At 44.3% G+C, this 23,958-nt stretch overlaps 2 protein-coding genes across 11 annotated transcripts in view; one reads left to right on the top strand and one right to left on the bottom strand.

The window, feature by feature from the left end:
- bop1 (BOP1 ribosomal biogenesis factor) overlaps positions 1-6,672 on the bottom strand; it is a 170,269-nt gene extending 163,597 nt beyond the window's left edge. Inside the window, exon 1 of the mRNA XM_078536128.1 lies at positions 6,237-6,672. Within this exon, the coding sequence (XP_078392254.1) occupies positions 6,237-6,329 (93 nt within the window). The 5' untranslated portion in view covers positions 6,330-6,672. The remainder of the gene's footprint in view (positions 1-6,236) is intronic.
- Positions 6,586-23,958, top strand: part of hsf1 (heat shock transcription factor 1) — a 107,026-nt gene continuing 89,653 nt past the window's right edge. For 8 of the 10 annotated variants that reach the window (XM_078536136.1, XM_078536159.1, XM_078536148.1 and 5 more), the window contains exon 1: positions 6,586-7,121. In XM_078536136.1, the coding sequence (XP_078392262.1) occupies positions 7,026-7,121 (96 nt within the window). In that variant the 5' untranslated portion in view covers positions 6,586-7,025. The remainder of the gene's footprint in view (positions 7,122-23,958) is intronic. The other 2 variants (XM_078536132.1, XM_078536131.1) reach the window with 1 other exon arrangement.

Raw genomic sequence — 23,958 nt, 5'->3', positions numbered from 1 at the left:
TCGTTTTGTTCTCAGTATGTCAGCAACACCAACAATACCGCATTTATTACCTGTTCCTAGATGCCCCACAAGGTGGTGATGGACCTGCTCCTTGACACACTCAAGATCCCGTGGTGATGGTGCTGCAGTGATGCATCAGTGAGATTTTCAGATTGACTGACCAAAGGAAAGGTAGTTTATACCCAATTAAGGATGGGGCGAGACTTGGAACAGAACATGAAAGTCTGACAATCACACAAGATTGCAGCTCTTACCTTCACAGTGGTACATGTCATAGAGGAAGGAGGTGCAGTCATAGTCATCATGTGAGTTGCTGCAATGCATCCTGTAGATCGGATGCAGCAGTGGTGCAATGGGTGGGTGTGTGTCCCCGCCACCAGACTCTAGCACCAGTTTATCCTTGAAGATACCAAGCTTCTTGCTATAGGGGTATGGGGGCTGCAGTGGCACAAAGTGGGTGTAATCCACTTGGGTGTCAGTTCCTTGTTGTTACCCAGTATCTCTTATTGTTAGATCAATATTTAGTCCTGCCTGAAGTATAAACTGAGTTGCTGAATAAAGAAATGTGATCTATGGAACACAACTGTCATGGCAGAACAATCTATATTGCAATCACCATCTCCAACAAGAGAGAAAATCTAACCATCGCCCCTTGACATTCAATGGCATTACCATTGCTGAATCCCCCACTATCAACATCCTGGGGGTTACTTCAGACACTGAACTGGACTAACCATATAAACACTATGGTCAGAGTGCAGGAGGCGAGTATCTCACCTCCTGACTCCTGTCTACCATCTACAAGTCAGGAGTGTGGTGGAATACTCCCCACTTGCCTGGATGAGTGCAGCTCCAACAACGCTCAAGAAGCTTGACACCATCCAGGACAAAGCAGCCCACTTGATTGGCACCACATCCACAAACATTCACTCAGACGCAGAGTGGCAGCAGTGTGTATGGGGAGACGCTGCAGAAACTCACTATGGCTCCTTAGACAGCACCTTCCAAACCCACGACCGCTATCACCTGGAAGGACAAGGGCAGCAGACAGATGGGAACACCACCCCCTCCAAGTCGCTCATCATATTTTTTTTTATTCGTTCATGGGATGTGGGCATCACTGACTAGACCAGCATTTATTGCCCTTGTTCAGGGACCAACCACAATGCTGTGGGTCTGGATCGATGAGTTCCTTCCCAAAAGGACATTAGTGAACCAGATGGGTTTGTGGTCATCATTAGACTTTCAATTCCAGATTTTTTTATTGAGTTCAAATCACCATCTGCTGTGGTGGGTTCAAACCCGGATCCCCAGAGCATTACCCTGGGTTGCTGGAATACCAGTCCAGTGACAATACCACAAGGTCACCGCCTTCCCATACTTGACTTGGAAATATATCACCATTCCTTCAATGTTAAATGGTAGGGCACTGAGGAGTGCAGAGGAAAAAGGGATCTGGGAGTTCTGATACATAATTCCCTGAAAGTGGTGTCACAGGTAGACAAGGTTGTAAAGAAAGCTTTTGGCATACTGGCCTTCATAAATCAAAGTATTGAGTATAGGAGTTGGGATGTTACGGTGAGGTTGTATAAGACATTGGTGAGGCCAACTTTGGAGTATTGTGTGCAGTTCTGGTCGCCTAACTACAGGAAGGATATCAGTAAGATTGAGAGAGTGCAGAGAAAATTTACTAGGATGTTGCCGGGTCTTAAGGAGTTGAGTTACAGGGAAAGATTAAACAGGTTAGAATTTTATTCCTTGGAGCGTAGAAGAATGAGGGGAGATTTGATAGAGGTTTACAAAATTGTGAGGGGTATAGACAGAGTAAATGCGAGTAGGCTCTTTCCACTTAGATTAGGAGAAATAAACACGAGAGGACATGGCTTTAGGGTGAAAGGGGAAAGGTTTAGGGGGAACTTCTTCACTCAGAGAGTGGTGAGTGTGTGGAACGAGCTACCATCTGACGTGGTAAATGCAGGCTCACTCTTAAGTTTTAAGAATAAATTAGATAGGTACATGGATGGGAGAGGTCTGAAGGGTTATGGACTAAGTGCAGGTCAATGGGACTAGCGGAATAATATTTTGGCACAGACTAGAAGGGTCGAATGGCCTGTTTTCTGTGCTGTAGTGTTCTATGGTTCTATGGTTGCTGGGTCAAAATCCGAGAATTCCCTGGACTGTGGGTGTACCAACACCACATGCAGTTCAAGAGGCAGCTCACCACCACCTTCTCACAGGCAATTGGTGAAGGGCAATAAATGCCAGCCTAGCCAGCAACGCCCATATCCCATGAATGAATTTTTAAAAATTAATGCTTTTAAATGCTGTCTTGTCTTTTGTCCTCTGTTCAGCACAACATTTCTGCAGCTACTAATCTGCTCAACCCTACACTCCACCTTCAATGCCCTCAGAATCACAGAATCACAGTGCATAAGAGGCCCTTCGGCCCATCGAGTCCGCACCGACACGTGAGAAACACCTGACCTACCTACCTAATCCCATTTACCAGCACTTGGCCCATAGCCTTGAATGTATGACGTGCCAAGTGCTCATCCAGGTACTTTTTAACGGATGTGAGGCAACCCGCCTCCACCACCCTCCCAGGCAGTGCATTCCAGACCGTTTTACCACTCTCTGGGTAAAAATGTTTTTCCTCACATCCCCCTAAACCTCCTGCCCCTCACCTTAACTTATGTCCCCTCGTAACTGAGCCTTCAACTAAGGAGAACAGCTGCTGCCTATCCACCCTGTCCATGCCCCGCATAATCTTGTACACCTCGATCAGGTCGCCCCTCAGTCTTCTCTACTCCAACGAAAACAACCCAAGTCTATCCAACCTCTCTTCATAACTTAAGTGTTTCATCCCAGGCAATATCCTGGTGAATCTCCTCTGCACCCACTCCAGTGCAATCACATCCTTCCTATAATGTGGCGACCAGAACTGCACACAGTACTCCAGCTGTGGCCTCACCAAGGTTCTATGCAACTCCAACATGATCTCCCTACTTTTGTAATCTATGCCTCGATTGATAAAGGCAAGTGTCCTATATATCCTTTTCACTACCCCGCTAACATGCCCCTCTGCCTTCAGAGATCTATGGACACACACGCCAAGGTCCCTTTGTTCCTCAGAACTTCCTAGTGTCATGCCCTTCATTGAATACTTCCTTGTCAAATTATTCCTTCCAAAGTGTATCACTTCACACTTTTCAGGGTTAAATTCCATCTGCCACTTATCTGACAATTTGACCAACCCATCTATATCTTCCTGTAGCCCAAGACACTCAGCCTCACTGTTAACCACCCAGCCAATCTTTGTGTCATCCACAAACTTATTAATCCTACCCCCCACATAGTCATCTATATCGTTTGTATAAATGGCGAATAATAGGGGACCCAGCACAGATCCTTGTGGTATGCCACTGGACACTGGCTTCCAGTCACTAAAGCATCCTTCTGTCATCACCCTCTGTCTCCTACAACTAAGCCAATTTTGAATCCACCTTATCAAATTACCCTGTATCTCATGTGCATTTGCCTTCTTTATAAGTCTCCCATGTGGGACCTTATCAAAGGCTTTGCTGAAATCCATATAAACTACATCAACTGCACTACCCTCATCTACACACCTGGTCACCTCCTCAAAAAATTCAATCAAATCTGTTAGGCATGACCTCCCTCTGACAAAGCCATGCTGACTATCCCTGATCAAACTTTGCCTCTCCAAGTGGAGATAGATTCTCTCCTTCAGAATTTTCTCCAATAGTTTCCTTACCACTGACGTGAGACTCACTGGCCTGTAGTTCCCTGGCTTATCTCTACAACTCTTCTTAAATAACGGAACCACATTCACTGTTCTCCAGTCCTCTGGCACCTCCCGTGGCCAGAGAGGAATTAAAAATTTGGGTCAGAGCCCCTGCGATCTCCTCCTTTGCCTCCCTCAGCAGTCTGGGACACAAATCATCTGGACCTGGAGATTTTTCCACTCTTAAGCCTGCCAACGCCTTCAATACCTTGTCACTCCCTACATCAATTTGCTTAAGAATCTCGCAGTCTCTCTCCCCGAGTTCGATACCTTCATCCTCATTCTCTTGGGTGAAGACGGATGTGAAGCATTCATTCAACACTCTAGCGATGTCGTCTTCATTAAAATCACTCTCTTGCCCTGGCCATTTCCCCAGTTAGGCTCTCATTTCCATTAAGTCCAAGAGATGTAGATTTGAATGAATATGGTGCGCAACTGATTTAGTCATTCACCACCAGATCTGTTGGACCACCTCAAATATGTTGGGTCTTCATCTCATCTACTAAAACTGCTCACTATTCTAAGATCATCCTGAAATGCAAAGATAACCCTGGGCGTCTTAAATATCTCTCCCTCATTTTGTCTATTAACTGCGAGGAGGTCATGGATTTCTTTAGCACTAAGATCAAGGCTATCTAATCAGCTGCCTCTACCACTTCCCTCCTGTTCACTTGCTCATCAGAACAAATGTCCTCTAAAGCCCCCCCAACATCCCCTCCCCCAATCTGCCCGAGCTCTGAATGTATATCTTTCTTTAGTTTTGCTCCTATCTCCCTTCATGCCCTCTCCTAGCTCACCTTATCAAGCCACCTGCTGCTCCTTCAACCCTATTCTCACTGAACTACTGACAACCAAACTTCTCTAACTGGCTGATAAAAACAAAAAACTGCGGATGCTGGAAATCCAAAACAAAAACAGAATTACCTGAAAAAACTCAGCAGGTCTGGCAGCATCGGCGGAGAAAAGAGTTGATGTTTCGAGTCCTCATGACCCTTCAACAGAACTGAGTAATATTAGGAGAGGGGTGAAATATAAGCTGGTTTAAGGTGGGGGGGAGGTGGGGGGAGAGAAGTTGGGGGGGGTGGTGGTTGTAGGGACAAGCAAGTAGTGATAGGAGCAGAAAATCAAAAGATGTCACAAAGGAACACCTATTTATTTCTTTGTATGGGACATATTTTGATTATCTGCTCCCATCACTGCTTGTTTGTCCCTACAACCACCACCCCCCCACCAACCTCTCCCCTCCCACCTTAAACCAGCTTATATTTCACCTCTCTCCTAATATTACTCAGTTCTGTTGAAGGGTCATGAGGACTCGAAACGTCAACTCTTTTCTTCTCCGCCGATGCTGCCAGACCTGCTGAGTTTTTCCAGGTAATTCTGTTTTTGTTCTCTAACTGGCTTCCATGCTAGCTATGTTAATTGTACACTCCTCAAGTTATGTCCCTCTCTCCTTTATATCTGATGTTGTCATTGCCCTTATATACGAATTAGGAGCAAAAGTAGGCCATTCGACCCCTTGCGCCTGCTCCACCATTCAATAAGATCATAGTTGAGCTAATTGTGGCCTCAATTCCACAGTCCACCTACTCCCAAAAACCTTCTTAAAAAAAACTCACCCTTAACCCTTTCTTTCTTGCAAACTGCCATTCCATCTCCAACCTCCCTTTCCTCTCCCAGATCCTTTAATGTGCTACCTCCTCCCTTAACTTATACACAAAAACTACATGTTTGCATCAGTCCACTAAGGTTTCTGCCCCTGCCATAGTACCGAAGCAGCTCTGATCAAAGTCACAAATAATATCCTATGTGCCAGTGACAACTCTCCTCGTCCTTCTCAATTAGTCTGCAGCCTTCAGCACAGTTGATCACACCATCCTCCTCCAACATCATTCAGCTGGGTGGGACTGCTTTCACCTGGTTCCAGTCTTATCTATCTAATCTTAGCTATAGAACCGCAAGAGACTTCTCTTCCCACTTTTGTACCATAACCTCGGCTCCTTTCTACTTCTTATCTGCATATTGCCCCTAGAAAAAAAACGAAGTGCTAGTTTTCACATGTATGCCAACCCAACACGCAACTCTACCTCACCACCTCCTCTCTCGATTTCTTCACTCCATTCAGCCTCATTCAGAGGAGCACAACCCCCTTTCTATTCGGTAGGGCATGGGCTGCAGAGGCCTTTTTGCAAATATTGAATCGCCCCCCAGTTTATTGAAAGGATTGTGCGCACGTGTTTGTGTGTGAGAGAGAGAGGAGAGAAATGAAAAAGAAACCCTTAAACAGCTTAGACCTATTCGGGTTCCCATCCAGACCCACGTTAGAAGCTTCGATAGCAGGATTCTTCCCCCCCCCACCCCCCTTCGCCTCGCTTCAACTGACAATCACAGAACCGTTAACAAAATGCCCGCAAAATACAAACAGACAGACCTGGTCCTTTTCCTCGAGGCCCGAGATCGGCCTCTTATTTCCTCCACCTTTACTGTTCCCTTTCGCAGCCGCCGACATGCTCTCAGCCGCCATCTTACTGCAGGAACCGTCCGGAGGAAAGGTCAGAGGTCAGAACACCCTTCGATTTAGAAATAAAACCAAAGGAAAAAGGCTCCTATTTACGCCCGTGGCAAAATTTTTTTTTTTTTTTAAAAATTGAGCGAACAGCGAGAAGCCCCCAGAAATATATTCCTTCATTAAAATTATTCCGCAAAAGGAGAACCGTGATGGGCTGCTGGCCGGCAGGTCAAAGGTTAACGCAGGATTTTTATTCTTTATTTTTAAGAAAGACGTTACGACTTCCCGCGGGTAAACAGGCGGGTTTGTTTTCGAGGCCGCAGTGAGGGAAAAATGGGATTTTGTAAAATTTGAGGTAAATGCAGGGAGTGATTTGTGTGAGAGGGGGGGAGGGGCGCCGAGTTGCTGCGTGAGTAAGATGGCGGCGGTTACCGGGGAGTGTGTAGCTGCGGGTTAAAGTGTTGCTGGAGAGACCGAGGAGATCGCGTGTCCTTGTTAGTTCCCCTTCTTTCTCCTTTGAGCGGTTCAGCACTTCCCACGTCCGCTGAGGCACAAGCGGAGATCCTTGAGTGTTGAGGCCGGCCAGCCAGCAGCTTCCTCCCCTCCCTTCTCCCTGACCCGTGTTTAAATTCCCCACCGCCGCTCCTCCTCCTCCTCGGCCCGGGGCTGAGATCCGGCGCTTGGCCTCCCGGCCCCTGTCTCCGGTTCCGGATGGACGCGCACGGCAGCAATGTGCCTGCCTTCCTCACCAAGCTGTGGACTTTAATCGAAGATCCCGACACCAATGAGCTCATCTGCTGGAGTGCGGTAAGTAAACCAGATCGGGGGCGCGGGCTGGGGGAGGGTGGGGGCCTTGACCCAAGGCCGCATTTTTAAAAACACAAACAAGGGGCGTGGGCATTAAAATAAACACAGTCTGTTAATTAGTTTTAAAAAAGGATAAAATGCTAACGTCCTGGGTCTTTTTTTTAAAAAATGCTATGGGTTTTATTGCCTGGTGGGATAAACTTTTCACTTTTTAATTGAAAGTGTTTTTTTTTAAAAACAAGGTCATCAGTATTTGTCCAACCGACCCAGTTTTGTGCATGGTTGTCTCTGTTTACTTTTAGAAGGAAAGTTGTTAATAGCTGTTACTGTGAGGAGCTTTCTCGTTCCTTTAATAACATTTATCACAATCCATTATGACTGTGAATCCAGTGCTAACTGGTAGTGTCTACTTTTAGTTTTGTATTGGTAGCATGATGTCATTGGAAAGTGGAGCAGGCTTGAGCTGAACGGCCTGCGCCTGGTCTTAATATGTAAAACATTGTTCGTTTTCCCCTCCACCTGTTATGTAAGCAATAATAAATGCCGAACTGTTGGAAGGCTAACCTCAAAAAGACAGTGTGCTGCAATGGTATACAACTCCATGGCAACAGAGTATTTTATGAAGAGTTGTTTGTTTCCACTTGGAACGGTCTGGTTTTGTGACCCACACAGACACTTGCCCATCGGGAATTGCACAATCACAGAATGCTGGAACTACACTGGAGTTTAGAAGAGTGAGAGGTTTTGACGAGGTGGATGTGGAAAGGATGTTTCCTCTTGAGAGAGAATCTAGAACTAGGGGGGGTCACTGTTTAAAAATAAGGGGTCGCTCATTTAAGATAGATGAGAAATTTTTTCCAAGGGTCGTGAGTCTTTGGAACTATCTTCCTCAAAAGGTAGTGGAAGCAGAGTCTTTGAATATTTTTAGGGCAGAACTAGATAGATTCTTGCTAAGCACGGGGAGGGGGGGTGAGAGGTTGTTGGGGGTAGGCGAGAATGTGGAGTTGAGGTTGCAATCAGATCAGCCACGATCTTATTGAATAGCGGAGAAAGCTCAAAGGGCCATGTGGCCTCATCGTGGCCTACTCCTTCTGAATCATATGTTTGTAATGCCCATTTCTAAAAGAAGTCCCACCACAACAACCTTCTCCAGGCCATCCAGGAATGGGCACTAGATGCTGGTCTTGCTTGTGACACCCACAGCCTGAAGAATGTTTTTTGGAAGAAACTTCATAGTCTTGCAATTTCTGATGGGTTCTTGCGTTGCCAAACCTCGGGTAAAGGAAGACTTTCACCTAGCATTTTACCTGAGTCCTGACTTTTGTTTCAATATTTGCAAATTGGGTTATTAGCCTCAAAATATAGCTGTCTGGCATTTACAGTATCCCCAGGGAATTTGCAGTGAGTGGGCAAATAATCTTGAAGTTGTGTATCTGGGGCCCCGGATCTAAAAGTAATCAGTGCTCTTAACGAATAAATTACACTTGCATCAGTAAGGTAGAGGAGAACAATGAGCAGGATTTCTGGTTGGTGACATTATTTCACTGGTTCAGTCTCTTCTGATGAGGGCATGGTTACAAGATGCACCCTTGCCTTCAGTCTGTATTTTGCAAATAAGAGCAGGAGTTGCCACCTGTCAGAACGAGAGTCTCTTAAATTTCTTCCCTCCTGCTTAGACTGTTTTATCATGGCACTACACTTGAGCTCCCCTCATTCTGAATTAAGTTTTAACATTAATTGAATGATCTGATGGTTTGAATTGGGAATTCTGAATATTATTACAATAGTGGAAAATGTCCAGAAGCTGTGAACCTCACTAGAGAAAATGCTGAGAGTTTGTGTTCAGCACATGCTTCAAAATTGCAGCTCAATATTATATCAGATTTCTTGCACTTGAATTGGTTTAGTTAGCTGCAGTGGTTCAGTGGGACATTAGAGCTCCATCTACAGCAACTACATTAGGAATTATAGGAGCATTGTAGATCAAGCCCATGGTTGAAACAGTCAGTACAAGCTCCTCACACAAGACAAGGTTCTGCTAACAATAACGGATTTACCAGTTCAAGAAAATTTGTATCATTAAGGCTGTTTTAAAATATGGCAGGGCTGTGGAGAGAAGCAGGAAGCATTGTTGACCAGACGACATGCTAGCATAGGTGGTCAGCTTCTTGGGATACCTCGTGTGCTTGTCCTTGTTTGAGAGCACAAGTCACATTGTCGCAGCAGAAGTGAAAATACTGCATTTCACGGGGCTGCCTCCAATGATTCTATAAATACATAAGTTAAGTATGCAATGTGTAGAACAGATTGTGTATAATGGCAGCAGTAAGTAGATTGATAATTTTAAAACAATATTCTGCTTCACATGATTCCAGGTGGCTTATTTCTCTGCTTTGACTTTGCCTGCAATCCATGCTAGAGCTCCAGGTGGACCGGAGAGAAACAAATATTAATGGCTTGATGCTTCCACTAATAGTCCCATCTTTACAGTGAATATTCCCCAGGGGGTTGTCATTCACGTTCAAACAAGCGCCCATGCTTAATGAGCCCATGGATACTGTACTGGTCAGCAATCAGCCATGCTGAGCTGGTTGCTTTCCTGTTTCTTGATATATTTACCTAGAAAAAAAAATGCGCACAGACATTATACATGGCGGACCAACATTTGTTACAAAAACAGGAACACCTGAAATTAAAATCCACATTACGAACGTACGAATTAGGAGCAGGATTAGGCCACTCGGCCCTCAAGCCTGCTCCGTCATTCAATAAGATCATGCCTGATCTGAATGTAACCTCAACATTCCTTGCCTACCCTTCATAACGTTTCACCCCCTTGTTAATCAAGAATCTATCGAGCTCCGCCTTAAAAAATATTCAAAGACTCTGCTTCCACCGCCTTTTGAGGAAGAGAGTTCCAAAGACAACCAACCCTCTGAGAAACAAAATTTCTCCTCATCTCTGACTTAAATGAGCGACCCCTAATTTCTAAACTGTGACCCCTGGTTCTAGATTCTCCCACAAGAGAAAACATTCTCTCCACATCTACCCTGTCAAGACCCCTCAGGATCTCAAAGGTTTCAATTAAGTCACCTCTTACTCTTCTCGAATGAAAATTGATTCAGTTCTTACCGACACCTGGAAGTCGATTTTACTTTTGCTGTTGATGGTTCTGGACAACTAACTAACTTGAGGTTAATGTCAAGTCAACATGCTGATAAACATTGATGTTACAATCACAACCACATTCCATAAGTGAATACCAAGTGGATCTCCTAGTTTGAATTATGAGTTTCAGTTTTGTTGCTAATCTTTGGTTGGGCCCAGGTTAATGTGAAAGCCTGATGGAACAATAGGCAGGGATGTGTGTCATTGAATTTCGACCTTTTTCTCTGGCCATTTTTATTTCATTAGTTGGATGTGGGCATCGCTGGCAGGCCAGCATTTGTTGTCCATTCCTAATTGCCCTTGAACTGAGTGGTATCGTCCAGTAGTGTCATGATCAATATGAACTGAGACTAGCATTTTATTTCAAATTTATTAATGAATTAAATTCCCCCAGCTGCCATGACAGGATTTGAACTCGTGCCTCTGGAGCATTCGTCTGGCCCCTGGATTATAGTCCAGTGACATTGCCACTATGCAACCATCACAATTATACTCTATAATGAAATGTAACTGATATCTTGTGATATTTGAATTAACTGCTCAAAAGTATAGTGTTGTTTTTCCCAGTTATTATGCTTTAGGCTTGAGGTGCCTTTCCAAGCTTCAATTTCAGAGTTACTCTGGTGTCTTATTGACCTAAATTTCATGTGTTATTGAGCCATGCAGGACAGGAAGAATTGACCCTTCATTTGTGCTTATTTAGCCTATGTTAACTAAGGTAGAGAGGAGATTGCTTTACTGGATTTGAGATGGGGAGGGTGGTGGGAGGAAAGTACCTACGGCCCCCACGCATTTTTGGAATATATTTGTTCCAAGTCGCTCTGAGAAGGTGGTTTGGAGCCTTCTCCTTGAATGGCTGCAGTCCTTAGACTGGCTCTCCCACAGTGGTGTTTGTCAGTGAATTCCAGGATACTGACCCAGTGACCATGCTGCAATTATGTGTCTGTCGGGTTGGTGTCCGAACTGAAGACACTGGCAATCCCATTATATTGTTGCTCATTCCTTTATCATAGAGGTTGTATGTAAGAGGGAAATGTTATCAAAGTAACCTTGGCATGTTGCTGTATTGCATCCTTCAGATTGTGCATACTGCAGCAATAGTGTGGTGGTGGAGGTGAATATTCAGTTCAGTGGCAGGATGCCAATCAAGTAAATTGCTACTTCTTTAATCATGTCAAGCTTCCCGAATGGTGTGCCTGCATACATCTAGGTGAATGTGAGTATTCCACCACACTTAAGATTTAAAGGTAGTGTTTGAGGGGTTAGGTGAGCCTCTTATCACATCCAACCTCTGCCCTGTTTTTGTAGCCAACATGTTGATATGGCTGTTTCAGTCCAAATTTCTCACCAGTGGTGACACCTCACTTCCTACCTCACCCCCCAGAAATGTTGATGGATTTGGTGATGGTTTTATGTGGCATGAATGTTGTTAATTGTGAGCTCAAGGCTCTGTTACTTTTATAGGATGCCTTAAGCTGCTTTATCAGGGCTTCAGTTGCTATCCAGCATTAACAGTTCAGTGCATTTGGATGAGGCCCGAATAAGGTTGGGCACTCAGGATTATGTTGTCTCCTGATTCTCAGAGTGGCTACTTGAAGCCAGGAAACACACAGAGGGAGACCTTTCGGTTGAATTAATATTATGCTTTCACTGGCAGCATTTGCTGTTCCAGCCCAAATTCTCTTCTCACTGAAGGTTCCAATGTACACAATACCTTTCATTCAGGATGGCAGCTGCTGATTCTCAGAAGCTTGGTCAGGGAGAGTTGGTGGAATCATGAACCTATCATCCTTTCAAATAGAAAGCTGACATGGAATAAGCCAGTGAGCTAGAAATATAAACTGGGGTTATGACAACTGACATAAATTATTTACACAGCTATTTTTGGTATGATTATCACTGGGGGGTGAATCACAGTTGCCACTCAGAGTGCCAGCATTCGTGGGATGTGATTCAAGTAGTGGTGCAAAGCGATTCGAATAATATTTCTGATCACTGTTATTCAGAGCTTTTTCACATCAAGTGTTACAAAAATAGAACCGAAATATTTTGTATGTTTAAGGTTCTAAATGAATACTTTGTGTTGGTGTTCACAAGTGAGAGGGACGACGTGGGCATGGAAATCAGGCAGGAGGACTGTGATATAATTAAAGAAATTAGCATAAAAAGGGAGGAGGTTCTAAGTGGTCTGGCAGGCTTAAAAGTAGATAAATCTACAGGCCCGGATGAAATGTATCCCAGGCTGTAGAGTGAGGCAAGGGAGGAGACACCAGGGGCGCTGGCAATAATTTTCAATACCTCTCTAGCCACAGGAGAAGTGTCAGAGGACTTGAGGACAGCCAATGTGGTAGCGTTATTCAAGAAGGGAGGAAGGGATAAACCGGGGAACTACAGGCCAGCCAGTCTAACCTCAGTGGCGGGGAAACTATTGGAAGCAATTCTGAGGGACAGGATTAATCTACACTTGGAGAGGCAGGGATTAATCAAGGGCAATCAGCATGGTTTTGTTAAGGGGAGGTCTGACCAACCATACAATGCGGCGAAGAGCAGTGGGAAACCAGGGGATTGGGAAGCCTACAAAGTCAGAGGACAACTAAAAAAGAAATAAGGAGGGAGAAGATTAAATATGAGGGTAAACTAGCCAGTAATATAAAAGAAGATTGCAAGAGTTTTTTAAGATATATAAAGGGTAAGAGAGAGGCAAAAGTGGACATTGGGCCGCTGGAAAATGACGCTGGAGAAGTAGTAGTGGGGAACAAAGAAAAGGTGGAAGAACTGAATGGGTACTTTGCGTCAGTCTTCACGGTGGAAGACATGAGTAACATCCCCAAAGTTCAAGAGAGTCAGGGGGCAGAGGTGAGTATGGTGGCCATTACCAAGGAGAAGGTGCTAGAAAAACTGAAAGGTCTGAAGGTGGATAAATCACCTGGACCAGATGGATTACACCCCAGAGTTCTGAAGGAGATAGCTGAAGAGATAGTGGAGGCGTTAGTGGTGATCTTTCAGGAATCACTGGAGTCAGGGAGGGTCCCAGAGGACTGGAAAATCGCTAATGTAACCCCCCTGTTTAAGAAGGGAGTGAGGCAAAAGACGGGAAATTACAGGCCAATTAGCCTGACCTCGGTCGTTGGTAAGATTTTAGAGTCCATTATTAAGGATGAGATTTCAGAATACTTGGAAGTGCATGGTAAAATCGGGCAAAGTCAGCATGGTTTCATCAAGGGGAGGTGATGCCTGTTAGAATTCTTTGAAGAGGTAACGAGCAGGTTAGACAAAGGAGAGCCACTGGATGTTATCTACTTGGACTTCCAGAAGGCCTTTGACAAGGTGCTGCACAGGAGGCTGCTCAGTAAGATAAGAGCCCATGGTGTTAGAGGCAAGGTACTAGCATGGATAGAAGATTGGCTGTCTGGCAGGAGGCAGAGGGTGGGGATAAGGGGGTCCTTCTCAGGATGGCGGCCGGTGACTAGTGGAGTTCCGCAGGGGTCAGTGTTGGGACCACAACTTTTCACTTTATACATTAATGATCTAGATGAAGGAACTGAGGGCATTCTGGCTAAGTTTGCAGATGATACAAAGATAGGTGGAGGGACAGGTAGTTTTGAGGAGGTGGAGTGGCTGCAGAAGGATTTGGACAGGTTAGGAGAATGGGCAAAGAAGTGGCAGATGGAATACAACGTGGGGAAGTGTGAGGTCATGCACTTTGGTAGGAAGAATAGAGGCATAGACTATTTTCTAAATGGGGAGAGAATTCAGAAATCTGGAGTGCAAAGGGACTTGGAGCCCTAGTCCAGGATTCTCTTAAGGTTAACTTGCAGGTTGAGTCGGTAGTTAGGAAGGCAAATGCAATGTTGGCATTTATTTCGAGAGGACTAGAATATAAAAGCAGGAATGTGCTGCTGAGGCTTTATAAGGCTCTGGTCAGACCACATTTAGAATTTTGAGAGCAATTTTGGGCCCCGTACCTCAGGAAGTATGTGCTGGCCCTGGAGAGGGTCCAGAGGAGGTTCACGAGAACGATCCCAGGAATGAAAGGCTTAACATATGAGGAACGTTTGAGGATCTGGGTCTATACTCGATGGAGTTTAGAAGGATGAGGGGGGATCTGATTGAAACTTACAGAATACTGAAAGGCCTGGATAGAGTGGACGTGGGGAAGATGTTTCCATTAGTAGGAGAGACTAGGACCCGAGGGCACAGCCTCAGAGTAAAGGGAAGACCTTTTAGAACAGAGATGAGGAGAAACTTCTTTAGCCAGAGAGTGATGAATCTATGGAATTCATTGCCACAGAAGGCTGTGGAGGCCAGGTCATTGAGTGTATTTAAGACCGAGATAGATAGGTTCTTGGTTGGTAAGGGGATGAAAGGTTACGAGGAGAAGGCGGGAGAATGGGGTTGAGAAACTTATCAGCCATGATTGAATGGCGGAGCAGACTCGATGGGCCGAAGGGCCCAATTTCTGCTCCTATGTCTTATGGTCTAATTTGATTGAATTTTCGAAGAGGTGACCAGGTGTGTAGGTGAGGACAATGCATTTGACATAGTCTACTTGGACTTCAGCAAGGCTTTTGATAAGGCCCTGCATGGGAGACTGATAACGAAGGTAAGAATCCGTGGGATCCAAGGCAATTTGGCAAATTGGATCCAGAATTGGCTGAATGGCAGGAAGCAAAGGGTGATGGTCGAGGGGTGTTTTTGTGACTGGTGCCTGTGTCCAGTGGGGTTCCACAGGGATTGGTGTTGGGTCCCTTGCTTTTTGTGGTATATATAAACGATTTGGACTTGAATGTAGGAGGGTTGATCAGTAAGTTCGCAGTTGACACGAATATTGGTGTGGTGGTGAATAGTGAGGAGGATAGCCTAAGATTACAGGAGGATATAGACGGGCTGAGGTGCAAGTTGGCTAGAATGGATTGAGAAACATTATTTAATGGGGTGACGGTGGATAGGCAATGGCAAACATTCAAAGAGCGCATGGGTGAACTGCAACAATTGTTTATTTCTATCCGGCACAAAAGTAAAACAGGAAAGGTAGCCAAACCATGGCTTACAAGGAAAATTGGAGGTAGTATTAGATCCAAGGAAGAGGCATACAAATTGGCCAGAAAAAACAACAGACCTGAGGAGTGGGAGCAGTTTAGAACTCAGCAAAGGAGGACAAAGGGATTGATTAAGAAGGGGAAACTAGAGTGTGAGAGTGAGCTTGCAGGGAACATAAAAACTGACTGTAAAAGTTTCTATAGGTATGTGAAGAGAAAAGGATTGGTGAAGACAAATCCCTTACAGTCAGAAACAGGGGAATTTATAATGGGGAACAAAGAAATGGCTGACCAACTAAATATATACTTTGGTTCTGTCTTCACAAAGGAGGACACTAATAACATACCAGAAATGTTGGGGAACACAGGGTTTAGTGAGAGGGAGGAACTGAAAGAAATCAGTATTAGTAGGGAAATTATGTTGGGGAAATCGATGAGATTGAAGGCCGATAAATCCCTGGGGCCTGATAATCTACATCCCAGAGTACTTAAGTGGCCCTAGAAATAGTGGATGCATTGGTGATCACCTTCCAAGATTATATAGACTCTGGAACAGTTCCTACACATTGGAGGGTGGTTAATGTAACCCCACTATTTAAAAAAGGAGGTAGAGAGAAAACAGGGATTTATAGACCAGTCAGCCTGACGCTGGTGGTGGGGAAAATTCTAGAGTCCATTATAAAAGATTTAATAGCTGAGCACTTCGGAAACCGTGGCAAAATTGGACAGAGTCAGCATGGATTTACGAAAGGGAAATCATGCTTGACAAATCTACTGGAATTTTTTGAGGATGTAACTGGTAGAGTTGATGAGGGAGCCAGTGGATGTGGTTTATTCGATAAAGTCCCACATAAGAGATTGGCGTGTAAAATTAAAGCGCATGGGATTGGGGGTAGTGTATTGAGATGGATAGAAAACTGGTTGGCAGACAGGAAACAAAGAGTAGGAATAAACGGGTCCTTTTCCGAATGGCAGGCGGTGACTCATGGGGTACTGTAGGGATCGGTGCTGGGTCCCCAGCTATTCACAATATATATTAATGATTTAGATGAGTGAACTAAATGTAATATCTCTAAATTTGCAGATGAGACAAAGCTGGGTGAACTGTGAGGAGGGTGCAGGGATGCTTCAGTGTGATTTGGACAAGCTGAGTGAGTGGGCAAATGCATGGCAGATGTAGTACAATGTGGATAAATGTGAGGTAATCCACTTCGGTAGCAAAAACAGGAAGGCAGATTATTACCTGGCTATAAATTGAGAGAGGTGAATGTGCAACGAAACCTGGGTGTCCTCGCACACCAGTCGCTGAAGGTAAGCATGCAGGTGCAGCAGGTGGTAAAGAAGGCAAATGGTATGTTGGTCTTCATAGCCAGAGGATTCGAGCACAGGAGTAGGGATGTCTTGCTGCAATTATACAGGGCCTTGGTGAGACCACACCTGGAATATTGTGTGCAGTTTTGGTCTCCTTGTCTGAGGAAGGATGCTCTTGCTATAGAGGGAGTGCAGCGAAGGTTTACCAGGCTGATTCCTGGGATGGCGGGACTGACATATGAGGAGAGATTGAGTCGGTTAAGATTATATTTGCTGGAGTTCAGAAGAATGAGGGGGGCTCTCAGAAACCTATAAAATTCTAACAGGACTAGACAGGGTAGATGCAGGAAGGATGTTCCTGATGGTGGGGGAGTCCAGAACCAGGGGTCACAGTCTGAGGATACGGGGTAGACCATTTGGGACTGAGACGAGGAGAAATTTCTTCACCTAGAGAGTGGTGAGCCTGTGGAATTCACTGCCACAAAAAGTAGTTGAGGCCAAAACATTGTATGTTTTCAAGAAGGAGTTGGCTATAGCTCTTGGGGTGAAAGGGATCAAAGGGTATGGGGAGAAAGCGGGAGCAGGCTATTGAATTGGATGATCAGCCATGATCATAGTGAATGGCGGAGCAGGTTCGAAGGGCCGAATGGCCTACTCGTATTTTCGATGTTTCTATGGGCTGATCAGTGGCAAATGGAATTTAAACCGGGTAAGTGTGAGGTGATGCACTTGGGCAGGACAAACAAGGCACGGGAATACACAATGAATGGTCGGACTTTGGGAAGTACTGAGGATCAGAGGGACCTTGGTGAGCATGTCCACCGGTCCCTTAAGATAGCGGGACAGGTAGATAAGGTGGTTAAGAAGGCATATGGGATACTTGCCTTTATTAGCTGAGGCATAGAATATAAGAGCAGGGAGGTTATGCTGGAACTGTATAAAACGCTGGTTGGGCCACAGCTAGAGTATTGCGTGCAGTTCTAGAATCTGCATTATAGGAAGGATGTGATTGCACTAGAGAGAGTGCAAAGGAGATTTACCAGGATGTTCCCTGGGCTGGAGAGTTTTAATTATGAGGAGAGATTGGATAGACTGGGGTTATTTTCCCTGGAACAGAGGAGATTGAGGGGGGACATAGTTGAGGTGTATAAAATTATGAGGGGCATAGATAGGGTAGACAGGAAGGAACTCTTCCCCTTGGTGGAGGGATCAATAACCAGGGTCCATAGATTTAATGCAAGGGGCAGGAGGTTTAGAGGGGATGTGAGGAAGAATTTTTTCACCCAGAGGGTGGTGGGAATCTGGAACTCACTGCCTGAAAGGGTGGTCGAGGCAGAAACCTTCATAACGTTTAAGAAGTATTTGGATGTGCACTTGCAATGCCATGGCATACAAGGCTATGGGCCTAGTGCTGGAAAATGGGATTAGAATAGTTAGGTACTTGTTTGAGCGGCGCAGACTCGATGGGCTGATGTGTCTTTTTCTGTGCTGTAGACCTCTGACGCTGTGACAAAGTAAATAATTAGGATTGATGGTACAAGAAAAACTAAACATTATAGTCTAATTGTTCACTGTTCAATTGTCATTGGAATATTTCCACGCAAGCTGAAGATATGTATTCTGTCTGTATGCCGCAACTCTTTCTTTGCAATCTAATTTTTAACAAATGAGAGTCCCTTTAATAGCTGCTTTGATGAAGGGAGTGTGCCTGAAATGTTGGCTCAGTTCTGCTGAGGGGTCATGAGGACTCGAAACGTCAACTCTTTTCTTCTCCGCCGATGCTGCCAGACCTGCTGAGTTTTTCCATGTAATTCTGTTTTTGTCTCAATTTTAATGCCCAGTCTGAATTATGGTTAACTGATTAGAAATGCCATTCGAGCAAAATTCTGCAGATGCTGGAAATCTGAAATAATCAGTTCTGGTAGCATCTGTAGAGAGAAACAGAGTTAATGTTTCAAGCCTTGGTTCGGACATGGACAAAAGAGCTCACCACCTTCTCGAGGGCAATTAATTAAAAAATAATAAATGCTGGCCTAGCCAGCGACTCCCACATCTGGTAAATAAATAAAGTGCATGACCTTTCTTCAGAGCTGGCTTGAGAGAAGCTACAAATCGGCCCAAGTCTCCTATTAGTTAGGAAGGGAAAAATCAGCCTGGGACTCTGATCTTTTTAATTCATTTATGGAATGTGGGTGTGGCTTGCTAGGTCAGCATTTGTTGCCCATCTCTAACTGGCCTTGAGAAGGTGGAGATGATGGTGGTGAGCTGCCTCCTTAAACCACTGCAGTCCGTATGGTGTAGGTACACCCACAGTGCTGTTAGGGAGGGAGTTCCAGGATTTTGACCCAGCAACAGTGAAGAAATGGTGATGTATTTCCAAGTCAGGATGGTGAGTGGCTTGAAGGGGAACTTGCAGGTGGTGTGTTCCCATCTGTCTGCTGCACTTGTCCTTCTAGAAGGTAGTGGTTGTGCGTTTGGAAGGTGCTGTCTAAGGAGCCTTAATGAGTTCCTGCAGTACATTTTGTAGATGGTACACACTGCCGCTGCAGTGTCAGTGGTGGAGGGAGTGAATGTTTGTGGATGTGGTGCCAATTAAGCAGGTTGCTTTGTCCTACGTGAGTGCTGCTGGAGCTGCACTCATCCAGGCAAGTGGGGAGTATTTCACCAGACTCCTGACTTGTGCCTTGTAGATGGTAGATAGACTTTGGGAACTCAGGAGGTGAGTTACTCGCTGCAGGATTCCTAGCCTCTGACCTGCTGTTGTAGCCACAGTATTTAAATGGATAGTCCATTTATATGTTAACACCTGTCTATGGGTATCCAGGAGGACCATGTGGAAATACACCCAATAGCTAGCTGTAAGAGTAGAAAAAGCATGTAATTTTGTCCATAACAATACATCATTTCAAACTGATTTAATTTGCAGCATGACATCCAATTTAATAACTTGAATGTTATTATGTTGTTTGATTTTATTCCAAACATTCTTTGCGCCAAGCCTCATTGTCAGAATTTATGTTGAATTGATACTCTGGATTTCCTTTCTGACTGCCTCTGTATTGTGGTCATGCTCCAACAACATTCTTTTTATAGATTATGGTGTTTGTCTAATCTTTCCTCATGGCTGATTCCCCTTTTATACATGTGTCTAATTGCTTTTTGGTGTTGGTGACCAGAACTGAACATAATACACTGTGTGCCTACCTGTGTGCCTGCCAGATCATACAATTTCCCAGCACAAGAGACAACCATACAGCCTGTTGTACCTGCCCCAGCTCTCTGGCAGAGTGCTCTACTTATTCCTTTTTCATATATCCTTTCAACATTTCTCCTCTTCAAATATTTATGCATTCATTTCTAAATCTCCCTATGGTACTTCAATTCAATGATCCAAAATTGTTGTTACATATGTGCAATAAATGTTTTGTATTTGTCCATGTACCTAAATAATTAAATCCCTTATCAGTCTTTCACTGCACCCTCTGTCTTTACTGCTCTTTTCCCATTAACATATTTCATTCAGTTTTCATACTGGGCTATTTCTGTAGATTTCAAACCAAAATACTGATCAATGTCTGAACTCAACATACCTTTTCTTCTCGCTCCATCTGCCATCTCCTATTTCCTTTCTTAATTCCTGCCCCTTTTCAACAATTGGGTCATTACATCCAAGTCCAGCCCTTCTTCACACTCAGCATCCATACCCACTTCAAGTTGGCGGAAGTGCTCTTCCTAACCTTAGATTGCTGAAGCCACTGTATCATCCCATCGCAGTTGCGATCAGATGAACCAGTTCAGACCAGAAATTAAACCTGGAGCTTTTCTGAGTTACCTGACAGAAAAACTCTTGTCAGTCAGGATGTTCTCTTCACCACTTTAAATCGACCTTCAGTTCTTACCCATTCTACCTGAATTCTTGTGTGCATGTGGAGTTTCTCAGAATGTGTTGAGGAAGGATACAATCGTTAGCTTGGCTCAGTTGTTAGTCATCTCGGTTGAGTCAGAAATCTGAGCATGTAATCTAGGCTAACTATAAGGTGCAGCACTCCATTTAGATGGGATTGTTGGAGGTGCCTTTTTTCTGAATGCAGCACTAAATTAGAGACCCTGTCTCCCCCAGTTGTACATAAATAATCCCATGGTATTATTGAAGAGATCCTGTAGTGTCCTAGCCAACATTTGTTCAACACCACCAAAAACTTACCTGCTCATTCATTTGCTGTTTTCAGGAATTTGCTGTTTGTAAACTAGCCCATGTGTTTGCCTAAATGGCAGTTGTAGCTACATCTCAAATGTAATTCCTTGTGTTAGTGATTTAGGAAGCCTTGCAGTGTGCTCAGCCAAGAAATCCACAGCACAAACTGTGCCTGCTCACTTAGCCATCATTGAGCTCGTGAACGTTTGAAGCCCAGCACGATGCCACCTGTGACCCAACACACTACTACCACAGTACAGTACCCCTGCAACTGCTACAGTTTGGAAGCCTTATATCAATGGAACTTATTTAACAAAAATGAAACCTCTTCACAATTTAATAATAGGAAGGATGACATTGCACTGGAGAGGGTGCAGACGAGATTCACCAGGATGTTGCCTGGGTTGGAGCGTTTCAGCTATTAAGAGAGATTGGATAAGCTAGGGTTGTTTTCCTTAAAGTAGAGAAGGCTGAGGGGGGATCTGATAGAGGTGTACAAAATTGAGGGGCATAGATAGGGTAGAAAGGAAGAAACTTTTCCCCTTAGTGGAGGTGTCAATAACCAGGGGGCATCAATTTAAGGTAAGGCGCAGGAGGTTCAGAGGGGATTTGAGGAAAAACTTTTTCACCCAGAGGGTGGTTGGAATATGGAACACACTGCCTGAGGGGGTGGTAGAGGCAGAAACCCTCGCATCATTTTAGATGAGCACTTGAAACGCCATAGCATACAGGGCTATGGGCCAAATGCTGGAAAATGAGATTAGAATAGATAGGTTCTTAATGGCTGGCACAAACACGATGGGCTGAAGGGCCTGTTTCTGGGCTATGTAACTCTGTGACTCTGAATATTGTGTTCTGGAGGTTCTCTTGTAGTTTCAAACTGGATCAGTTTCCATTCCACACACTTTCCATTTTAAAGCAAAGACTGGGAAACTTGGAGCTACTCTTCATCATTCTATTTCCATCCTCTTGCATTTGCTCTGTTGTGGAGTTGACTCTGTAAATTGAAATGTCTTTCATCTCCTGGTACTAACTTTCTGTTGTGTTTTTCTGTTTTTCAAATGCATATCCCACTTGTGCCTGAGCAAGTGAAGGTTTGGAATATGTTCATATATTGATACAGAGTGTGCTTAAACCAGTGCACTTGAATTTTGTGCTCATGTGCTTTTAATGCTAAATTCAGCCACTAATAAATGCTTATATTTCCAGCATCCGCAGTTTTTTTGCTTTTATCTTCGTGTTTAATTGACTGCCACTTCTCTTCAAGGAATGCCTACCTTGAAGAAGTATTGCTCTTCTCTCCGTCAGGATTTTCGTATCACTTTCATTGCTTTCCATTTCTCCCAACCCCGGACGGTCCACTTCTACCTCCTACCCAAAATACACAAACAGGACTGTCCCGGCAGACCGATCGTGTCAGCCTGTTCGGAACTCATTTCTTGCTATCTTGACTCCATTCTCTCTCCCCTTGTCCAGTCCCATCCCACCTGCATCCGTGATTCCTCTGACACCCTCTATTTTTACTTAGTTCTGTTGAAGGGTCATTCAGACTTGAAATGTTAACTGTGCTCCTCTTCGCAGTTGCTGCCAGACCTGCTGAGTTTTTCCAGGTGTTTTTGTTTTGGATTTCCAGCATCCGCAGTTTTTTGCTTTTAGCTTATATTTCACTGTCATGTTAAAATTGTTCAAAATCCCACCTCCAATGATGTAAATGGGCTGGGATTTTTTAACCATGTGAAACCACTATCTAAATGCAAGTTGTCCTTCTCATGAATGTATTTGAAGTATAAAGTATTCCTCACAGCACAGGCACCTGATCTCAGGAAATCCACACATCCTGAGACATAGAAAGTTGGCCATGTTACCCTGTGTCAGGCATTTCCTAAAGCTCATTGACAGCAGATAAAACAAAAATATTCTGCAGTCTCTGAGAATGGAAATGTTGACCACTTCACAGCAGCACCTGGTTCAAGCTACCAGTCAGTAAGATAAGTGCTTTTTTATACATGTACAGTAGTATAAGTGTTCAGCAGAGCAAGGGTTATTGTGGCACTGGGGAAATGGTACCACCCACAGTCTGATGTAGAGAGTCACATGATGGTAGACTGTGTGTCATAGAGTTTGGAAGGAGCCAACAAGGAGACAGTACCCATGCAGGCTCTACCTTGTAGATGTATATAGTTACGAGTTAATAAACAGTTTATGTTCAGCCATGGGCATCGAAGACAAATATTTTAGGAACACATTTCTTTTATTAAAAAAACATACATTCTAGTGTGCAAGAGCACCCTGCAATGACATGTCCCAGCGCCAGACATGTTTTAATGGTCACTGGTTATGTTGAAAATGTCAGACTGGAAATCATCAGCTTATCTGACATGGTATCAATTTCTATGCATCATGATATGAACAGTACCTATCCAACCAGAGCCATGTGATCTTCTGTGAGAGGGGCATAGCCAGATAGAGCCATGTTGATGAAGGGAAGAGAATCTGAAAGGAATTTTCTTCTCCTTTCAAAAGAAATCTATCAAGTTAGGTGATCAAAACTCTTCCAGGAGCCAGGGACGGTAGCACAGTGCTTATGTTACTGAGCTAGTAATCCAGAGGCTTGGATGATGATCTGGAAACATGAGTTCAAATCCCCGCCACGACAGCTGGAGGAATTTGAATCCAATTAATTAATAAATCAGGAATTAAAAGCTAGTCTCGCTAATGATTATGAAATTGCCAGGTTGTCGTAAATAAGCTGATCTGGTTCACTGATGTTCTTAGGGGTGGACATTTCCCATCCTTGCCTGGTTTGACCTATACATGACTCCTGGTCCTCCAGCAATGTAGCTGACTCTTAACTGCTCTCTGAAATGACCCAGCAGGCCACTCAGTTGCATCAAACTGCTACACAAAAATATGCACAGTGGGTTTACCTACATGGACTGCAATGGTTTAAGATGACTGCTCCCCCACACCTGCTCGAACAGTTAGGATGGGCAATAGATGCTGAACTTGTCATAGTTGCTCGCATCCCAAGAATGATTTTTTTTGTTTGAAGACCACATTGCTCCTGACACATGTACAGGGTAACAAGGTCTTTGGGACAGAGATCAAACTGTACAGTCAGGAA

The sequence above is a fragment of the Cetorhinus maximus genome, chromosome 3 (genome assembly GCF_964194155.1).
Source record: "Cetorhinus maximus chromosome 3, sCetMax3.hap1.1, whole genome shotgun sequence".
NCBI lineage: Eukaryota > Metazoa > Chordata > Chondrichthyes > Lamniformes > Cetorhinidae > Cetorhinus > Cetorhinus maximus.
Note: the sequence above shows the minus strand (reverse complement) of the source record. Positions and strands in the feature narration are given on the sequence as shown.